Source organism: Amyelois transitella, chromosome 8 (assembly GCF_032362555.1).
Source record: "Amyelois transitella isolate CPQ chromosome 8, ilAmyTran1.1, whole genome shotgun sequence".
NCBI lineage: Eukaryota > Metazoa > Arthropoda > Insecta > Lepidoptera > Pyralidae > Amyelois > Amyelois transitella.
In genome coordinates, this window is record NC_083511.1 from 1,971,646 (window position 1) to 1,986,929 (window position 15,284).

General features: G+C 34.7%; 3 protein-coding genes across 5 annotated transcripts; 2 read left to right on the forward strand and 1 right to left on the reverse strand.

Moving 5' to 3' along the window:
- The first annotated feature begins 265 nt into the window (after positions 1–265).
- LOC106137330 (uncharacterized) lies at positions 266–7,745 on the forward strand. Of its 3 annotated transcripts, none has more exons than XM_060945667.1 (7): positions 266–3,953; positions 4,054–4,775; positions 4,927–5,106; positions 5,964–6,056; positions 6,199–6,315; positions 6,831–6,953; positions 7,320–7,745. In XM_060945667.1, the coding sequence occupies exons 1-7, from the start codon at positions 386–388 to the stop codon at positions 7,521–7,523; spliced, it is 5,007 nt and encodes a 1,668-aa protein (XP_060801650.1). In that variant the 5' UTR covers positions 266–385; the 3' UTR covers positions 7,524–7,745. The 3 variants fall into 3 exon arrangements, with proteins under 3 accessions (XP_060801650.1, XP_060801651.1, XP_060801652.1); XM_060945668.1 differs by having other exon boundaries at positions 4,063–4,775; XM_060945669.1 differs by having other exon boundaries at positions 3,794–3,953; positions 4,116–4,775.
- Positions 7,746–7,847: 102 nt separating this feature from the next.
- On the forward strand, positions 7,848–10,342 carry LOC106137331 (uncharacterized). Its single transcript, XM_060945597.1, has 4 exons — positions 7,848–8,434; positions 8,882–9,110; positions 9,572–9,820; positions 9,912–10,342. The coding sequence occupies exons 1-4, from the start codon at positions 8,207–8,209 to the stop codon at positions 10,340–10,342; spliced, it is 1,137 nt and encodes a 378-aa protein (XP_060801580.1). The 5' UTR covers positions 7,848–8,206.
- A 38-nt stretch (positions 10,343–10,380) lies between these two features.
- LOC106137336 (probable methylthioribulose-1-phosphate dehydratase) lies at positions 10,381–15,225 on the reverse strand. The gene is made up of 7 exons (XM_013338146.2): positions 14,954–15,225; positions 14,666–14,760; positions 13,702–13,815; positions 12,823–12,973; positions 11,961–12,163; positions 11,235–11,349; positions 10,381–10,634 (listed from the first exon to the last, which is right to left on the reverse strand). Exons 1-6 carry the CDS (start codon positions 14,969–14,971, stop codon positions 11,247–11,249), a joined length of 684 nt encoding a protein of 227 aa, XP_013193600.1. The 5' UTR covers positions 14,972–15,225; the 3' UTR covers positions 10,381–10,634; positions 11,235–11,246.
- Between the last annotated feature and the right edge of the window lie 59 nt (positions 15,226–15,284).

The window sequence follows — 15,284 nt, forward strand, 5'->3', positions numbered from 1 at the left end:
TAGAGATAAAAACGTGAGAATATTTATGTGTATTAAAAGCACAGTAATGTTACTCGTATCTACATGTAGTGTCTAAAAATCATCTTCCATCATACAACTAGTTTTTTTTTTCTTCATAATGCTTTCCAATAAAGTATATGTAAGACTAAGGATATTAAAAGGCTTTCATTCTTTTCGAACCTGTTGGCTTTGACTACCTCGCAAGGGATAAAAGGTAGCAAACGTATGTATTTAAGATTAAATTATAAATTTCTCCCACAGGTCCCATGCTGCCGAAGCTTGATATCTATATTACCTGTTTCTTCCCGATCCTCGACCAAAGGGCCTAAAAAACATAAATGTAGTTACGGGAGTGACCACAGTAATTAATATTGTACCTCGCAATATGGAACGCCCAATGTCTGCCAACGAAGAAATGCCCAAAACATCAATTAAAGATGATCTAACACCTTTGTGCTCTTGTTACGAGTGTGATACAATACGTTGTTATACATCAAAAAAATCGACAAATCATAACGATGACGATAAAGTATCTAAAACATGCATATTTTTTACAAATATAACTTTAAAAAAAAGTAACATTAATGCCGATACTAGTACTTGTGATATATCACAATCAGAAAAAGACAAAGATAATTTTCCATGTGGAACTTGCACTCGTGAAAATGAAATAATTAACAATAACACTACAAATTATTTTAATCCTGCACCTAAAAGTAATACTAATACGACAAAACCCGTGTGCAAAATATGCAAACGTGGAATTGAAATTGATAACGTAGTATCTGAACAAGTAAAAACGATAGCTGACAAAATTAATAATGAGCCAAAGTCTGCGACAGGGACTGAATCACAATGCCGGAAAAATTCAAAACATGTGAAGAATGTAGTGTGCAAGGAACATGTAACAAATAATATAATAAAGGAACCCAGAGATAAAATCAATAGAAAAGCGTCTGAAGTTTGTAGACAAAACATAAATAAAGATGTAGTTTACTCAAAACTTATGGATATTATGAGTACTAAAAACTCTGTGTGCGAGGGTTGCTTAAAAAATATTAAAAAAATCCAAAATGCTGTTTCGATCAACAAAGAAACTACGCAAATTGAAAAAAAGACTTTCGATGTTTGTGGAAGGAATGACAAAAATCAAATTGGTGAAAATAAATCTTATCCTACAGAACACACGCAGTCCAAAAAAGTTAAATGCGAAAGTGGCTTCCAAGCAAAACTCAATAATTATACACTACAAATTAATCCCAAAGAAAATATTTTTAATAAAAACCCCGATATCCATGACAATTTGAACATTACCAAACTAACATCTATAGAAAAAATAAGCATGGGGAAATCAAGGTGCACAATTTGTGGGCAAGAGACTGAAACATCTTTAGACAGTGTAAGAAAACGCATTGAAAAATGTTATAAGAGAAAATTGACGTGTAAGGACTATGTGCAAAATATTTGTCCCCACGGCAGGATAGATGCAGCCATCAATGATATACACAAATGTATGTGTAAAAAAAATAACTGGGAGAATAATGAAATAAATACTGAGCCCTATAATAGAATTGATGCTGATAATAGCGAAATCATACCTAGTGAAACAAAATTTAATTGTAGCAAATGTAAGATAAATATTCACGGACAGTTAGATGCCATACCTCGTAAAATAATTGAAAAATTCAGTTGTAGCAATTGTGGAAAAGATGTCGAAACTTATGAAATTACAGAAACAGCGAGCACTGAAACGGTTACTGAGATAGACTCAAAATGTAGTTGTTGTACCAAAAATTGTGAATCACGAAGCGCGGTGAATATTTTTGAGGATCACATTAAATGCACGAAAAAATTTGATACATTCAGGACTAATGCAACTAGTTTTCCGGTTCCAAGGAACGTATGTTCCAGTGATATAAAATCTGCAGCAACAAATAGATGTAATTATCCTCCATGCACCATGGAAGTCACAAATGATACTTCCATATCCTCTATCAAATCTTTATTACCGTGTGATAGCAAATATTACGGAAATTTAAGCAAAACGTATGTATCCTCTGCTACCAAAATTGACGCTCCAGTCACAGAAGTTCATAATGCATTGATTGATTACATTTATAAAGATCTTCATCTTGGTACTGCAAAATTAAGTGCGCAAATAATGAATTTGCCATATGAAGAATTTGAAGAGTCATATAATATTATAAATCAAGATATTCCTATAACTAAAAACAAAATGAAAACTAATCTATCAAACGAAATTCTTAAACGAATCAAAGATGTGTATAGGGCTTGCAGCTGTAAAGTGTGTGAATGTATTGCTGGCAAATCGCTTAACTTAGATAGAGTATGCGATTGTAAACCATGTGAATGTGAAGATTGCAAACTTTTTCAAAACTTTAGTAATACCTCAAAGTCGAACTGCCTTTATAAAAAGAAACCAAAAGAAATGGATCTGGGTGTTTCAAAAAGAATAATGAATCAGTTGTGTGATTGTAAACCTTGTGATTGTATTAAATGCATGCCCCCTAGAACTTATATTACAGCTAGGGTTTCAGAAAGTCATCAAGCCAACAACTGTTCGTGTTCGACTTGCCATTGTTTGGAGTGTGAACGAAATTTCTTTTCACTGTCGTCCCATTTGACACACGAAATGTCAACAGGGATGACTAGAAGCTGCGGCTGTGAACAATGTCTTGATCAACGTTGTAGAGGAGCGGGTGGTACAGATGATTGCCGTTGTGAGATGCCAAGTAAAGCTATATTCAAACCAGTTGAAAAAGATTCGTATGATTATGATATTCGGCGTGCTTCAGTTTATCCAAAGTACAATAGCAAATACAACCATGATACAATAGCTATGTATGCGTCAGTGTCCTCAAATTATCCAACACTGGGAACTCTTACAGAAGCATGTAGCTGTGAAGAGTGTGAATGCATTGCTTGCAGAAACGAAGGCGAGAAACTGCCAGTTGAAACAATTTCAAAACCTCAACTAGAATCTCATAGTAAATTTGCTGAAAGAAATAGCTGTATTTGCAAATCTTGTGAATGTGAAATTTGCTCAGATGAAAACAAATATGGCAAATTAAATGATCCAAAATGTGTTTGTGATGTGTGTGACTGCATAAATTGTCAAAAAATGACTAAACTTTCCACGGGCCCAAAACTGGGTCACATTTCTAAATCAATTGGAAGAATCAGTTACAACAACTGTGTTGTCGATTCATATGATTGTAACAATGCAAATTTTCCATTAACTGGATCTTCACAGGAAAATAAACTTAATCAGAAAGTTTGTATAAATGCTACTTTCGATAACAACCGCTTTATGGAAAATTGCAATAGCCGACAAAAAGACGAAAGTAATAAAAGTATATTTGCTAATACATATAACATTTTCCATAATTTGGATGATAAAATACTCCCACCATGTGACATTGCTTATTGTGATAAGAATTATCATAATGATTTTTCAATGGGATTTAAGACTTTAAATAAAATACCAATTTACTTAAATTACGCTGACAAAGAGGAAGTAGTAAAAAAATACGAACGGTTCAATTTGGACTCAGAAGAGGAAAAGGATATACGCGAAACTACCCATAATTCAGAGAATGCAGCCGGTCCTTTCTTTTCTACAAAATATCCTAAAGAATGTCTAAAAATGGAAATGTGTCCATTTTCATCAAACCATGAAGCAAGAAGTTCTATAACTACATTAGAAACTTGTTTAACAGATATTCTCAAATTAAGCGATGAGTTGAAAGAAAATTCTTTTAAGATTTCATCTGACATAAATAAGTCAAAAGTCATCTGCGATACGAGTACATACGAATCTCATGATATTACCAATTATGGACACAATATTGAACTCTTTTCAGGTTTAACTAAAAGTATTCACAAACAATATTACAATGGTGTTAATATACCCACCATTACTCATAACACATGTAAGTATATTTATAACATCCCATTGGAACTAAATAATAAATATTTACATTTTACTTGCAATCAAATTGATTAGAGTCCGTAAAACACTTATAGAAAAAGATTTTTCAGGTCAATTAAAAAAACTTTTAGAAAAGTACGATAAAGCAAATAAGGATTTTCAGGGTATAGCCAAACAATTAAAACCATCACACGAGCTTAACATATGCAGTAAATTGGACATGAATAACAGGCAGTTTGAATATCTTATTATCGAGGATCAAAGCAACAGTTACGATAATTACTCCTCTGAATATACAGTGAATGGTAAAAATGATGAGTCCAATAATATTAGTGAGAAAGCATGCATTAATCATACACCAATTAGCAATAAAATCATTTCTGCTGACTCCGACTGGAAGACAAAACAAAATGAACATATTCAGAAAATTCATTTGTTATCAAAAGGTCCGGATCAAAAGGAAAATATAATAAATACTGATTACGCCAATAATACAGATACTAATGATTCAAGAGATCAAAACTTAGAAAGTACAAAATCAGAACATAAGCCTAATTTAATATCGTCAGAACTACAGCAAAATGAAAAAAGAAACATGTATTTATTTGAAAAGTCAAATGGAGTAACAAAGTCAGATCTTGTACTAAACAACAATGTTGCAGAGACAAGCAATTCACAAAAAATTGATATTTTAACGGCTCAGTTATCAGATGTTATCAAAGAAAATGTAATAAAACAATACGTAGAAACAGCATCTATACATGGAAGCAGATGCACCAGATCTTTTGAAATGTCTGAAGACTTATACATTTTAAAATCAGAGGTAACGAATTATTTGTTATCACGGTTTCACCTGTGTTCATGTAGTTAGTATCTTTCGTTTCTATTGATAGAAAAAATAGACTGGTTCATTGTCCTATTTTGTCTTATTGTCCAATAATAACCCAGCTACGTAAATACCTAACTTTTTTCAGGAAAATTATGTCCCTTCATCTAAAGATTGGTCAGTGAATAAGAAAAACTTTTACTTAAGCAACTACCAAGACCACGGAAGTTCTGACGGTTTACCACTTCACAAAAAAATTGCAAAATTGGAAACCCAGCCGATATCTGTTCAAGTTTCTACGGATCTGCTTGTTATTGACAAAACTGAAGTAAGCATCATGTATTTACTATGTAGGTAGATCGTATCATCCGTTATTTTAAGGGCCACTGTTACACATTCATTCATGTTTTTTAATGTAGACATTGTGCATTCGTCCACGATGTAGATTTAAGAGATCTATATTTGTAAATTGACGTCCGATGAAAATGCTGCAGTGTAGTTTATTCCGCCGCTTCTTCTACACATGCGCTTTGGAAGCGGTAGTAGTTATAATTAGATTTAAGTTATGTGACGTCAACAAGTGATACCTTGTATCCAATTTTGAAAATAAATCTTTTCTATTCTATACTGTCTTAACTGTTACTTAAAATGAGAAAACAAATTCTGCCCGCCCTGAGTCCGTGCTCATCTGATCAAAGCACGAGTAGCGGGAATCCGGGCAAATCCGTGATTTATTTTCATCATTCACGCACGGATGTGCACAGCGGGCCCTACCGACGGGCAGATAGCGGGCATATCCGTGCGTGTATAGCCAGCTTTACTGCTAGAGAAATTGGGAAGGGTGTTGTATAATAAAAACAAAGAATAAAGATATCCCTCGCGGGATAATCAAGTCTGTCTGATTATTTATAAGCGGAAATTATAGAAAACGCATCGCAAAAAAGAAGCAAACATTTTGGAAAAATTTACGGCCTGTTTTTAGTTTCATTGTAATTTTAATAATTTAGATGTTTATGTTCTGCAAATATCCTAATTAAGCCACACAAGTAAACGTGGCCTATCAGTCTTTTCAAGACTCTGTTCGCTCTGTCTATCCCGCAAGGGATATAGACGTGATAGTATATATTTATATGTATGTGATCTACAAGAAGATACAAATTACTATTTTTTTTTTTATACAAACAGGTCAACAAGATGGACAAAGTTAGATCAGCGGCTTCATTGCCTCGTAATAAAACTACACACGTGGACAAAGAATCCGACACCAATGATTTGGAGGTAAAATAAAACAAGCTTCTAGTAGATATTTTTGTTTCTCCCCATATAACACTGGCCAAGACATAAATTAGCAAAAATGGCGGCGGAATGCGTATTGGTCATACATTATATCATACATTATAAAAATAAATTCTTCTCTCAGGTTACATTAATTGATGAGAATGAAAAGCAAAAACCAAAGAATAAAGCCAAAAGTGCTGAACTGGACATCCTCCGGTTTTCCAAAGTCACACATTCAAGTCGGACTTTTGAGATAACGGTAAGCTACACCTTGTAAGGTGCATTTAGCATTATGATCTCACATTGTATCAAAATAAATAAACGATTAGAACTGAAAGTAAAAGTTGCTAAAATAACCAGCTGCAGGATTTTCATAACTTAGTAGGTAGACCTTATAAACCGACTGGACATTCCGGTAATAAGAGCAAAAGTATCGAGGGGGTCTGGGAGTGAAGAACCTTTGGCTTTTCAAGAGTTAATTATATCGTGATAGAATCAAGGCATCTCTGCCAGCAGCGATGCCAAAGTGGCTCTTGGTGACAGACAAAGCTATTTTTGCGTTTAAAAGATTTTTTTGAAAACCCAAAGAAAAAGTACCCTTAATATAAGATTTTGCTTTGCTGTCCCTTAATTTTTGATTGGATGAAATCACCAACTCGATAACGGCAATTGTCTTATTCGATACCATTCATTGGAGTGAAGCAGTGCTAGGTGCTAGATGTTTGCAGTAGGCTTATTTACTTATATGTACATGCTATTCATTATTTATTGCAGAAACCAAAATGCAGATGTGATGACTTGAAGGTTGAATCTTTAAGCGGCAGGAGAGTGTCGGATCACACTGTCATGGTGAAATGGAATAAGCCCAAGAATATTGAAGGCGTTCAAGGATATGAGGTGAAAATTTAATATTTTTAGAACTATGATTTTTCATATTCATTTAGAGGTCATGCTTTCGCATTAGAATCTCGCATTTCATCATGGATAGATAAGCATGGTACAAACTCGTACAACCTACAATTGGTTGTAGGCCTCATAGAGATTCTTTATCTTATAAAGATTCAGTCTTGGTTATAATTATTATATTTCTTGTTCCAATTTGAATGTAAATGAAATAATAATAATAGCACTTCCGCCCACATAAAACTAAAAATCCTACATGCCAAATTTCAAATTTCTGGCATCAGGGGCTGTGCATTTATATGTCAAACAATCGGTCAGTCAGTGTACTCTTTTATATTTTTTGGATAAAATTCTTTTCAGTTGCTGATAGACGGTAGACCAGTGCAGAAGATCATAGATTCGTCCCGCTGTGTAGCGGTGGTGACTTGCCTACCCAACTGTGACAAAATTCTGCTGAGCATGCGAACTATAATAGAAGGTGCTTTGAAGTCCGGACATAAGCCCACTGTCACAATAGTGTACCGACCACGTCTGAAGAGGATCAGAAATGAACAGTCTCAATAAATTTATAAATTTATGGAACATATTTGTTGTTTTATTTCTTTGTATTATTTGGTAGCAGATTCACTACTGACGAGTAGTGTTTAGTCTTATGCCAAAAAAGTTATTGTACCTGTACTATTAGAATTTGATTTCTGAGATTTGATTCTGTTGAATACACCTAAAGCAATTAGATAAGAACTCATATGGACTATAGTATTATTACGTCCTTGCAAATTTGCAATATGCCCGAACCAGTACACCACTGGTAGAAAGATTGGCCTACCGGTTTGGTTGACTTTTAAATTACCGATAGAAAGTGAAAACTGGACGTCTAAAAGGAATAGAAAGATATTTTGGAATCATGTCGTTTAAGGAAGTGTACCATACGGGAAATAGTCTATCTGAGAAAGTCGTCATAACAAGAAGCGGTTCATCTGGGAAGCGGATATTATAGTCCTAAAGAAGCCCAGTAAAGTAAGAGACCCGCGTCTGTCAAACAACAAAAATAAAAAATAGGGATAACCATTAACAAGGGAAAGAAGATCACACAATCATAAAGAACATAAATTTTGAATAATCTAAGTGACAATGTCTATCATGACGTAATTGTTCAATAAACACTGAATAGTCAACTTCAAGTCAACAAAAAATTGGTCAATGACGATGATCGAAATTCTCCGTTGAATATGAATAGTACTTAAAAAATGAACAGAAATCAACGCAAATATGGTAGGGGTCCAGCGAGGTTTAATGCACTAGCTGATAATCTGGCAAAGAGTGAGCCTTTCAAGAAGAATGATATTGAAGAAGTGTTAGCACCCAAAGCCAGGTCTCAGGGTAAGCCTGTGAAACCTATGACCAACAGATGCTGCTTTGTTAGTCCAGATTGCAAAGATTTTGGACAACAGCAGAATGAAACTCAGCAGGACCAGGTAATGAATGTTTTGATGAAATTAGGTATTGGATTTTGAATTTGGTGGTTTAAAGAAGCACAAATTGTATTAATACGGAACTAACTATAAACAAATTTTAGAAATTGAGGAAGATTTAAGTAACTTTAATAGCTAAGTAAAGAACTTACTCTTACTGCGTGTACGTCGATAGCCGACAGTTATTATCAGCAGTTTCATTCAAAGCTTGGGGTCCATCAAAGACAGCTTGTAAATTATACTTTTTTTTGTAAAGATATATAACAAGTTTCTTTAAGATTGTCATTGTCAAATCATTGGAGCTGCATTGCAAGGTATGATTCATAGATTCACAGAGATGAGAATCTTTGCACACGTGTAATAACAAAGAAATAACAAGTATTTACAAAGAAATTTACCGTAATCTTCGAATAATACTGATTACTGATTTGCTACTATTTTATTTTCCAGTACCAACAATTAATCCTTGAACAGTACGGCTTCGACCCAGTATTGCCTGATACTATAAACCAGTTGAAAGAACTAAGAAAAGTGCTCTGTGGCAACAGCTCTAAGGTTGAAAATTGCTCACAGTATGTTAATCCGAAGGAAAAAACTACAGAGTTAGGATCAGATGAGTTTGGTTGGCAAAACATTGACAATGCTGATGAGATTGATAAATACATAAAAGATGACAAAGGTGGGTACAGTATTCAACATTTTTATATACTTACTTGTCGTGTTGTTCCCGGCAATTAGAGATCACGTCATGTCATTTCTGAAGTCTTTAAGAACAATTTTTAAAGCTGGGAAGGATTCCTCTGTTAAACTCACGAAGGTTAATAGGTTTACGTACAAAACCTTGACATATCTACTTCTGAATCGCGGTCTAAGTTTTTATGGCGCTTGTTACACGTTGTGTGGGTATCACCTTATTACTATAACGTTAATAAAATATGGGATGTCTAGGCGAAAGATCAGGTCAAGAGAACCAAAAATCGACGCTCTTGAATGAAAATTATATATGTGGATGAAGCGAAATAAGTATGCAGAGATCGTGGCTTGTGGAAAGATGTAGTTAGTCTCTTCCTTAACGTAAACTCTTCTTGGGAATAAAAGTTTGTCAATTCCTTCATGTTCACCTAGTTCTTAATTTAACAGAAAAATTGGAATCAGACACTTCGCTCCCCCAAAACGTTCACATATCAGAGATACCTAGAGTGAAAATAATCGCTGAAAAGTACTCGAAATTGAAGAAGAATAACGTGGAAGTCCGCCAGTTGGTAGAGAAAGTTGTTTGCATCGAGTACGACATTTACAAGGGGAACAATACGGCTAAGCCTAAACAGAAGCTTAGAGCTTTTTTCGCTGTGAAACCAACGGCGAAAGTTGGAAAAGACGGTAGTAAAGGTTAGTTACAGGCTAACGATTTTTGTTGCGTGATGGTCGCTCACGCGGATAATAGTGCTATTAGTAATAATTACTCTTTATATAATTACAGATAATCTACTCCTACTCAAAGAGAAATTCGACATTGGCGAAGAGGACTTAAACAAACTAAATCGCAAGGAAATCGAGATAATCGACGGCAAGATACAGGAAAACAAACCGTATTTGGAAGACTTAAGGCGCATACTCAAACGCAACCAGGCTATATACACTAAAAAGAATAAAACATCGCTAGATTTACTCTCCTTGTATGAAATGGCGAAGAAAGAAAGTCCTTTTTTGGACGAAGAGTTTTCTCATACAAATTTTTTATCTAAAGCCGAATTGGAAGAATTTAAGCAATTGATATTGAAAAAGTGTACGTCTAGCGTCACTGGGATAAGTAGAAAGAAGGTGAGAACGGACAGAGACAATCTGTCAGAGCAGGACAAAAAATGCGATGATCTCTCCAATAGTCTAGTCACTGTACTGTTGCAAGAGTGAGACAAATAAAACTGCGTTCTTTCTGTTTAACATTTGTGATTTTATTTATAAAAAATAGACTTACGTATTAAGCATTAACATTAGTAAAATTACAATGTAAGTAAAGTTACTGATAAAATTTTACGAATCGTGAATATATGATTTGCTTAGCACAATTTGAAAAAATAAAATAATTTGAAAATTACAATAGAATAAAAAAAAAGTAACAAAGTTCGAAAAAAATACACTATTCGAGAAATAATAACAAAACTGAATTATATCAAACTATACCTAATTCCAACATTATAACAATCTGAAACAAGAAAATTAAGAGTATTTAGTTTTACATACATATAATTGTCTATATCCCTTGCGGGGTGGACAAAGCCAACAGTCTTGAAAATACAGATAGGCCACGACAGCTGTTTGGCTTACTGATAGAATTGAGATTCGTATAAAGTGACAGGTTGCAAGTCCGTCGCCTAAAGAAAAGAATCCCAAGTTAATAAGCCAATCCCTTAGTCGCCTTTTAAAACATCTATGGGAAAGAAATAGAGTGGTCCTATTCTTTTTTCTATTGGTGCCGGGAACCACACGGCACATTTAGTTGTTTTATATGTGAACATGTAGATGATTCGAGCATAGTTTTACTATAGATAGTTCGACCACGCTACGAATCTATTTATTATATATATATATTGACGTGACCATATGTATGTATGTATGTATATATTTAGTAACATAGTTTTCGTTTTAAGTCGAATGAAATCACTGACAACAACTAGTAATAAAGATATTACAAACAAATAAACAAACAGGCGATACACTCCGATGTACCCAATAAGAATTTAGCAGTATTTTCTTCCAGTAACAATTAAGGTCATTAATAAAGTCTACAATGAATGTTTCTCACCATAATTCATGATCAAGATTTGCCATTCTCCTTTACTTCCGGGTTCAAAGCGGGATCCAGCCCAAGTTTCTTCATTTCCACTGCCATCTCGAACAGGTAGTCGTAACATTCTGTCCTGTAGATAAACAATATATGGAATTGAGTAAACACGGCGTTGATTATTCAAAAAATAATAATTTTTATGTGTATTAAATGGATGTCGTAAAAGGTGACTAAGGGATAGGCTTATAAACTTAGGATTCTTCTTTTAGGCGATGGGCTAGCAAACTGTCACTATTTGAATCTCAATTCCATCATAAAGCCAAACAGCTGAACGTGGTCAGTCTTTCCTTCACCCCTTTTGCGGGGGATACTAACGCTTACTGAATGTTTAATTAATTTTGAGAGCTTACCCATACTTTCGGCTAGGACTCTTAAAAGTACCATACATACATATAGTCACGTCTATATCCCTTGCGGGGTAGACAGATCCAACAGTCTTGAAAAGACTGAATGGCCACGTTCAGCTATTTGGCTTAACGATAGAATTGAAATTCAAATAGTGACAGGTTGATAAACCATCACCTAAAAACGAATCCCAATTTTGTAAGCCTATCCCTTAGTCGCCTTTTACGAAATCCATGGGAAAGAGATGGAGTGGTCCTATTCTTTTTGTATTGGTGCCGGGAACCACACGGCAATTAAAAGTAATGTCTTTTTTTTTTTTATACAAAAAGTTAAACTTACATAGTCTTAGCCGATTGCCACGTGTCCCCCCAAACGTACACACCATGCCTTCTCACCAGCACTGCGCTGGTGCCAGGGTATTTTCTGAGAGCTTCACCCAAACTATCAGCCAAGTCTCGTTCGAAAGGAGTGTTCTCTATTATGGGCACAACCAGTTTCTCGTCGTAGCGGAGATAGCGGCCCAGTTTTGCGTCTTTTATACCCTGGAATGAATTGTTAATTAAACGGTCGACTGGTAGATAATGCTTCTAGCATTGAGTCCGCCAATTGTGATATTTATATTTTTCATTTCTTTAAAAAACATTTCTGTAAAACTAAAAAAATGGTGCAAAGATTTGACCAATTGCAACAAGTCCATCCGGACGCTATACACGCCTATAAAAGCATGGTAGGTACTAGGGACTAAAACTCATATTACACTTATTCAGTTATATCTATAGTCTTATTCAGACTCGTCGATAGGTCTTGCAGTAAAAATTAAGAGTCTAACTCATATTACACTATTCGTTTTATGACTAAGACAGTCTTAATATCTAACAGTCTAATAGCGGCTTCAGAACTAATACAAATAAATAAATATAAATAAATATATACGGGACAAATTACACAGATTGAGTTAGCCTCGAAGTAAGTTCGAGACTTGTGTTACGAGACACTAACTCAACGATACTATATTTTATAATAAAAACTTATATAGATAAACATCCAAGACCCAGGCCAATCAGAGAAAGTTCGTTTCTCATCATGCCCTGGCCGGGATTCGAACCCGGGACCTCCGGTGTCACAGACAAGCGCACTACCGCTGCGCCACGGAGGCTGTCAAAAGGACAGCGAAATAGGAAAATTTGAAGGGGGAAGCTACCTTGATCATCTCCTGATGCGTGATCACAAACTCCGTGTCGTACAACAAGGTGCAGCGCACGGCGTGCGGCGAGTGCGTGTGGATCACTGCGCCCGCGCCGCGCTCTCTGTACGCCAGCATGAACAGCGGGGTGCATTGGCTTTTTTTTAATCTGTGGAATAACATATTTTCTTCTTGTTACTAATCATCCAGATTTAGGTAGCAAATGTTTTATTTTTCAATTAAGGAGTACATTGCAAATATAAAACAGTAGTACAGTATAAAGGCTTATCCCTAAGTGGGATATCTTCCACCCAACTTGACATTAAGAGGATTTAGCTAGTCATAAATTAAAGTACCAGACTTGTGTTATATGATTTTAATCCAATAATACTATATCATAATAAATACGAGTACTTATATAGATATAATAAAGATTCTATTTTTAAAGCTTGATAATCGTGTTCCCTTTGGGATGTAGTCCTAATAATAAAGAGTGAAAAGCCAAACAGTTTGATGTGCCTCGCACACTGATGATCCAAATTAGCCTAGTTGCTTCATATAACAAATGCCTAGTAAGGCTGCTCTTGCACAGTTTTGAGTCTAGACCCGCATTGGTAACCAAACTTCAATATAAAATCTAAGGCAGTGAAAAATAAGGCAAAATGTAATCTAAAACATCAATAGGTAAACAACATTGGGGAAGCATTTATTTAGTAGAGTGTGTAGTGTTTCTCAAGAAGAGATCTTGTGAGACCTTATGACAGACTAAATAGTAAGTGGTAAACTTCTTGCAACCATGATATATATGATTCAATATCTCAATCTATACTTGTATTGAATATTTGTTTTCATGTTCTTTTAAATCAAAATAAACTACTTAATTATACATATACTTACTTCTTGTCAGGAGGTGGCAGTTCCAAGTCTTCATCATCTATGGTCTGCACAAACAAGTCATCCGGCTTCATACGTTCCTTCTGCACTCCCGACGGGGCTATGTAGATTTTCTCACTTTAAACCAATAATATAAAACAATGCATTAAGATTATTTGTTAACCATGTATATACAAAACCTAAATGCATATTTAGGACTGAAATTAATATTTGCATCTGCATTACATTTACCCAAATTGTATGACAATAATCTTGGTATAAGGAAGACAGGTACACAATCAAGTTCCATTTGGCGTTTGTGAATATATACTTATAATCACATGTATATCCCTTGAGGGGTAGACATAGCCAACAGTCTTCAAAAGGCCATGTCATCTGTCAGCTGTATGATGGAATTGAGATTTAAATCGAGACAGGTTGCTAGTCCATCATCTAAATAAAGAATCCCAAGTTTATTAGCCTATCCTAATCCTATTATAGTGGTCTTATTATAAAGTGTTGGGTGCCACATGATCTATCTTAAAAAAACTAAATCTAGTTTGGATCACAGATGCAGCACTAAGTGAAAGAAAGCCTCTGTACTGGTCTGGTAGCAAATAGAAATATCAATCAAGACATGTTTATCAAACTGCAATGTATGTATTTGGCCTAAGTGTCTTTTTAGTTGTATCTAGTGAAATACATAGCAAGGTCCTATTGTAATGTGTTAATATTAATAGGGTACTTCTTCTTTGTCATTACCTTTTCCCATTTTCTACGTGGGGTCAGCACAGTATGTTAGTTTTTTTCAATAACTTCTGTCAATTGCCATCTCACTGGTCACTCCCTTTCTCTTCATACTATCCTTTACGTCGTCCATCCATCTCTTTTTCGGTCTTCCCCTATTTCTTGAACTTTTCACTTCCATATTTAAAGCTCTTTTAGTAGGGTACATTTTATTTAATTATAAGTGATAGGCAGAACTTACCCTTCCTTTATCGAAATACCTCCTCCTGTGCCAGTAACCCATCCCAAATGGTAGAATTGGTTGCATAGCTCCGGAATTAAATTCCTTGGATGTTCCTGTAAGATTATTAAGGTATCTTAAAAAAATACGTAGTAAAGAAAAATGGTGTTGGAAATTAGGCATTTAGCAGTATCATTATCTTTGTCTACGAATTGTTAATACAAAAACCAATCATGATCAGTTACCCAGTGCATAAATTTATTTGAAGTCAAATAAATATGTTAAAATAGTATAATAAATAAAAAATACCGGTCCATATTCGCTCATTTTAGCTGTAGTTATTTGTAGACTATTTCATTCAGACGAGAAGTAGGAAGATAACGATTTTATCAGTGTCTCAATATTCTTATCAAATTCTAAGATGAGACGGCATTTAACATGTGAATATTATATACGTATATCTTCGTAAATTTACGTATTTTGTACTGATAACAAGCAATTTAAATTAATTTTATCGTTATTGTATGTGTATTTGTAATATTTGCGCTTTTGATCAAAAGTAAACACTGAGTCCGGGAAATTATTAAGACATTTTGTTGTCTGTTTGACATTGACGTTACAGTGCCAGTTATTTTTTTTT

Coding starts and splice junctions, on each gene's coding strand:
- LOC106137330 (XM_060945667.1), top strand. CDS start 386: ATGGAACGCCCAATGTCTGCCAACGAAGAAATGCCCAAAACATCAATT. Junction 3,954..4,053: donor CACCATTACTCATAACACAT/GTAAGTATATTT, acceptor TTATAGAAAAAG/ATTTTTCAGGTCAATTAAAA. Junction 6,954..7,319: donor AAGGCGTTCAAGGATATGAG/GTGAAAATTTAA, acceptor AATTCTTTTCAG/TTGCTGATAGACGGTAGACC.
- LOC106137331 (XM_060945597.1), top strand. CDS start 8,207: ATGAACAGAAATCAACGCAAATATGGTAGGGGTCCAGCGAGGTTTAAT. Junction 8,435..8,881: donor ATGAAACTCAGCAGGACCAG/GTAATGAATGTT, acceptor TTTATTTTCCAG/TACCAACAATTAATCCTTGA. Junction 9,111..9,571: donor ATACATAAAAGATGACAAAG/GTGGGTACAGTA, acceptor TTAATTTAACAG/AAAAATTGGAATCAGACACT.
- LOC106137336 (XM_013338146.2), bottom strand. Junction 13,816..14,665: donor GGTATTTCGATAAAGGAAGG/GTAAGTTCTGCC, acceptor ATTGGTTTAAAG/TGAGAAAATCTACATAGCCC. Junction 12,974..13,701: donor CTGCCACCTCCTGACAAGAA/GTAAGTATATGT, acceptor GTTATTCCACAG/ATTAAAAAAAAGCCAATGCA.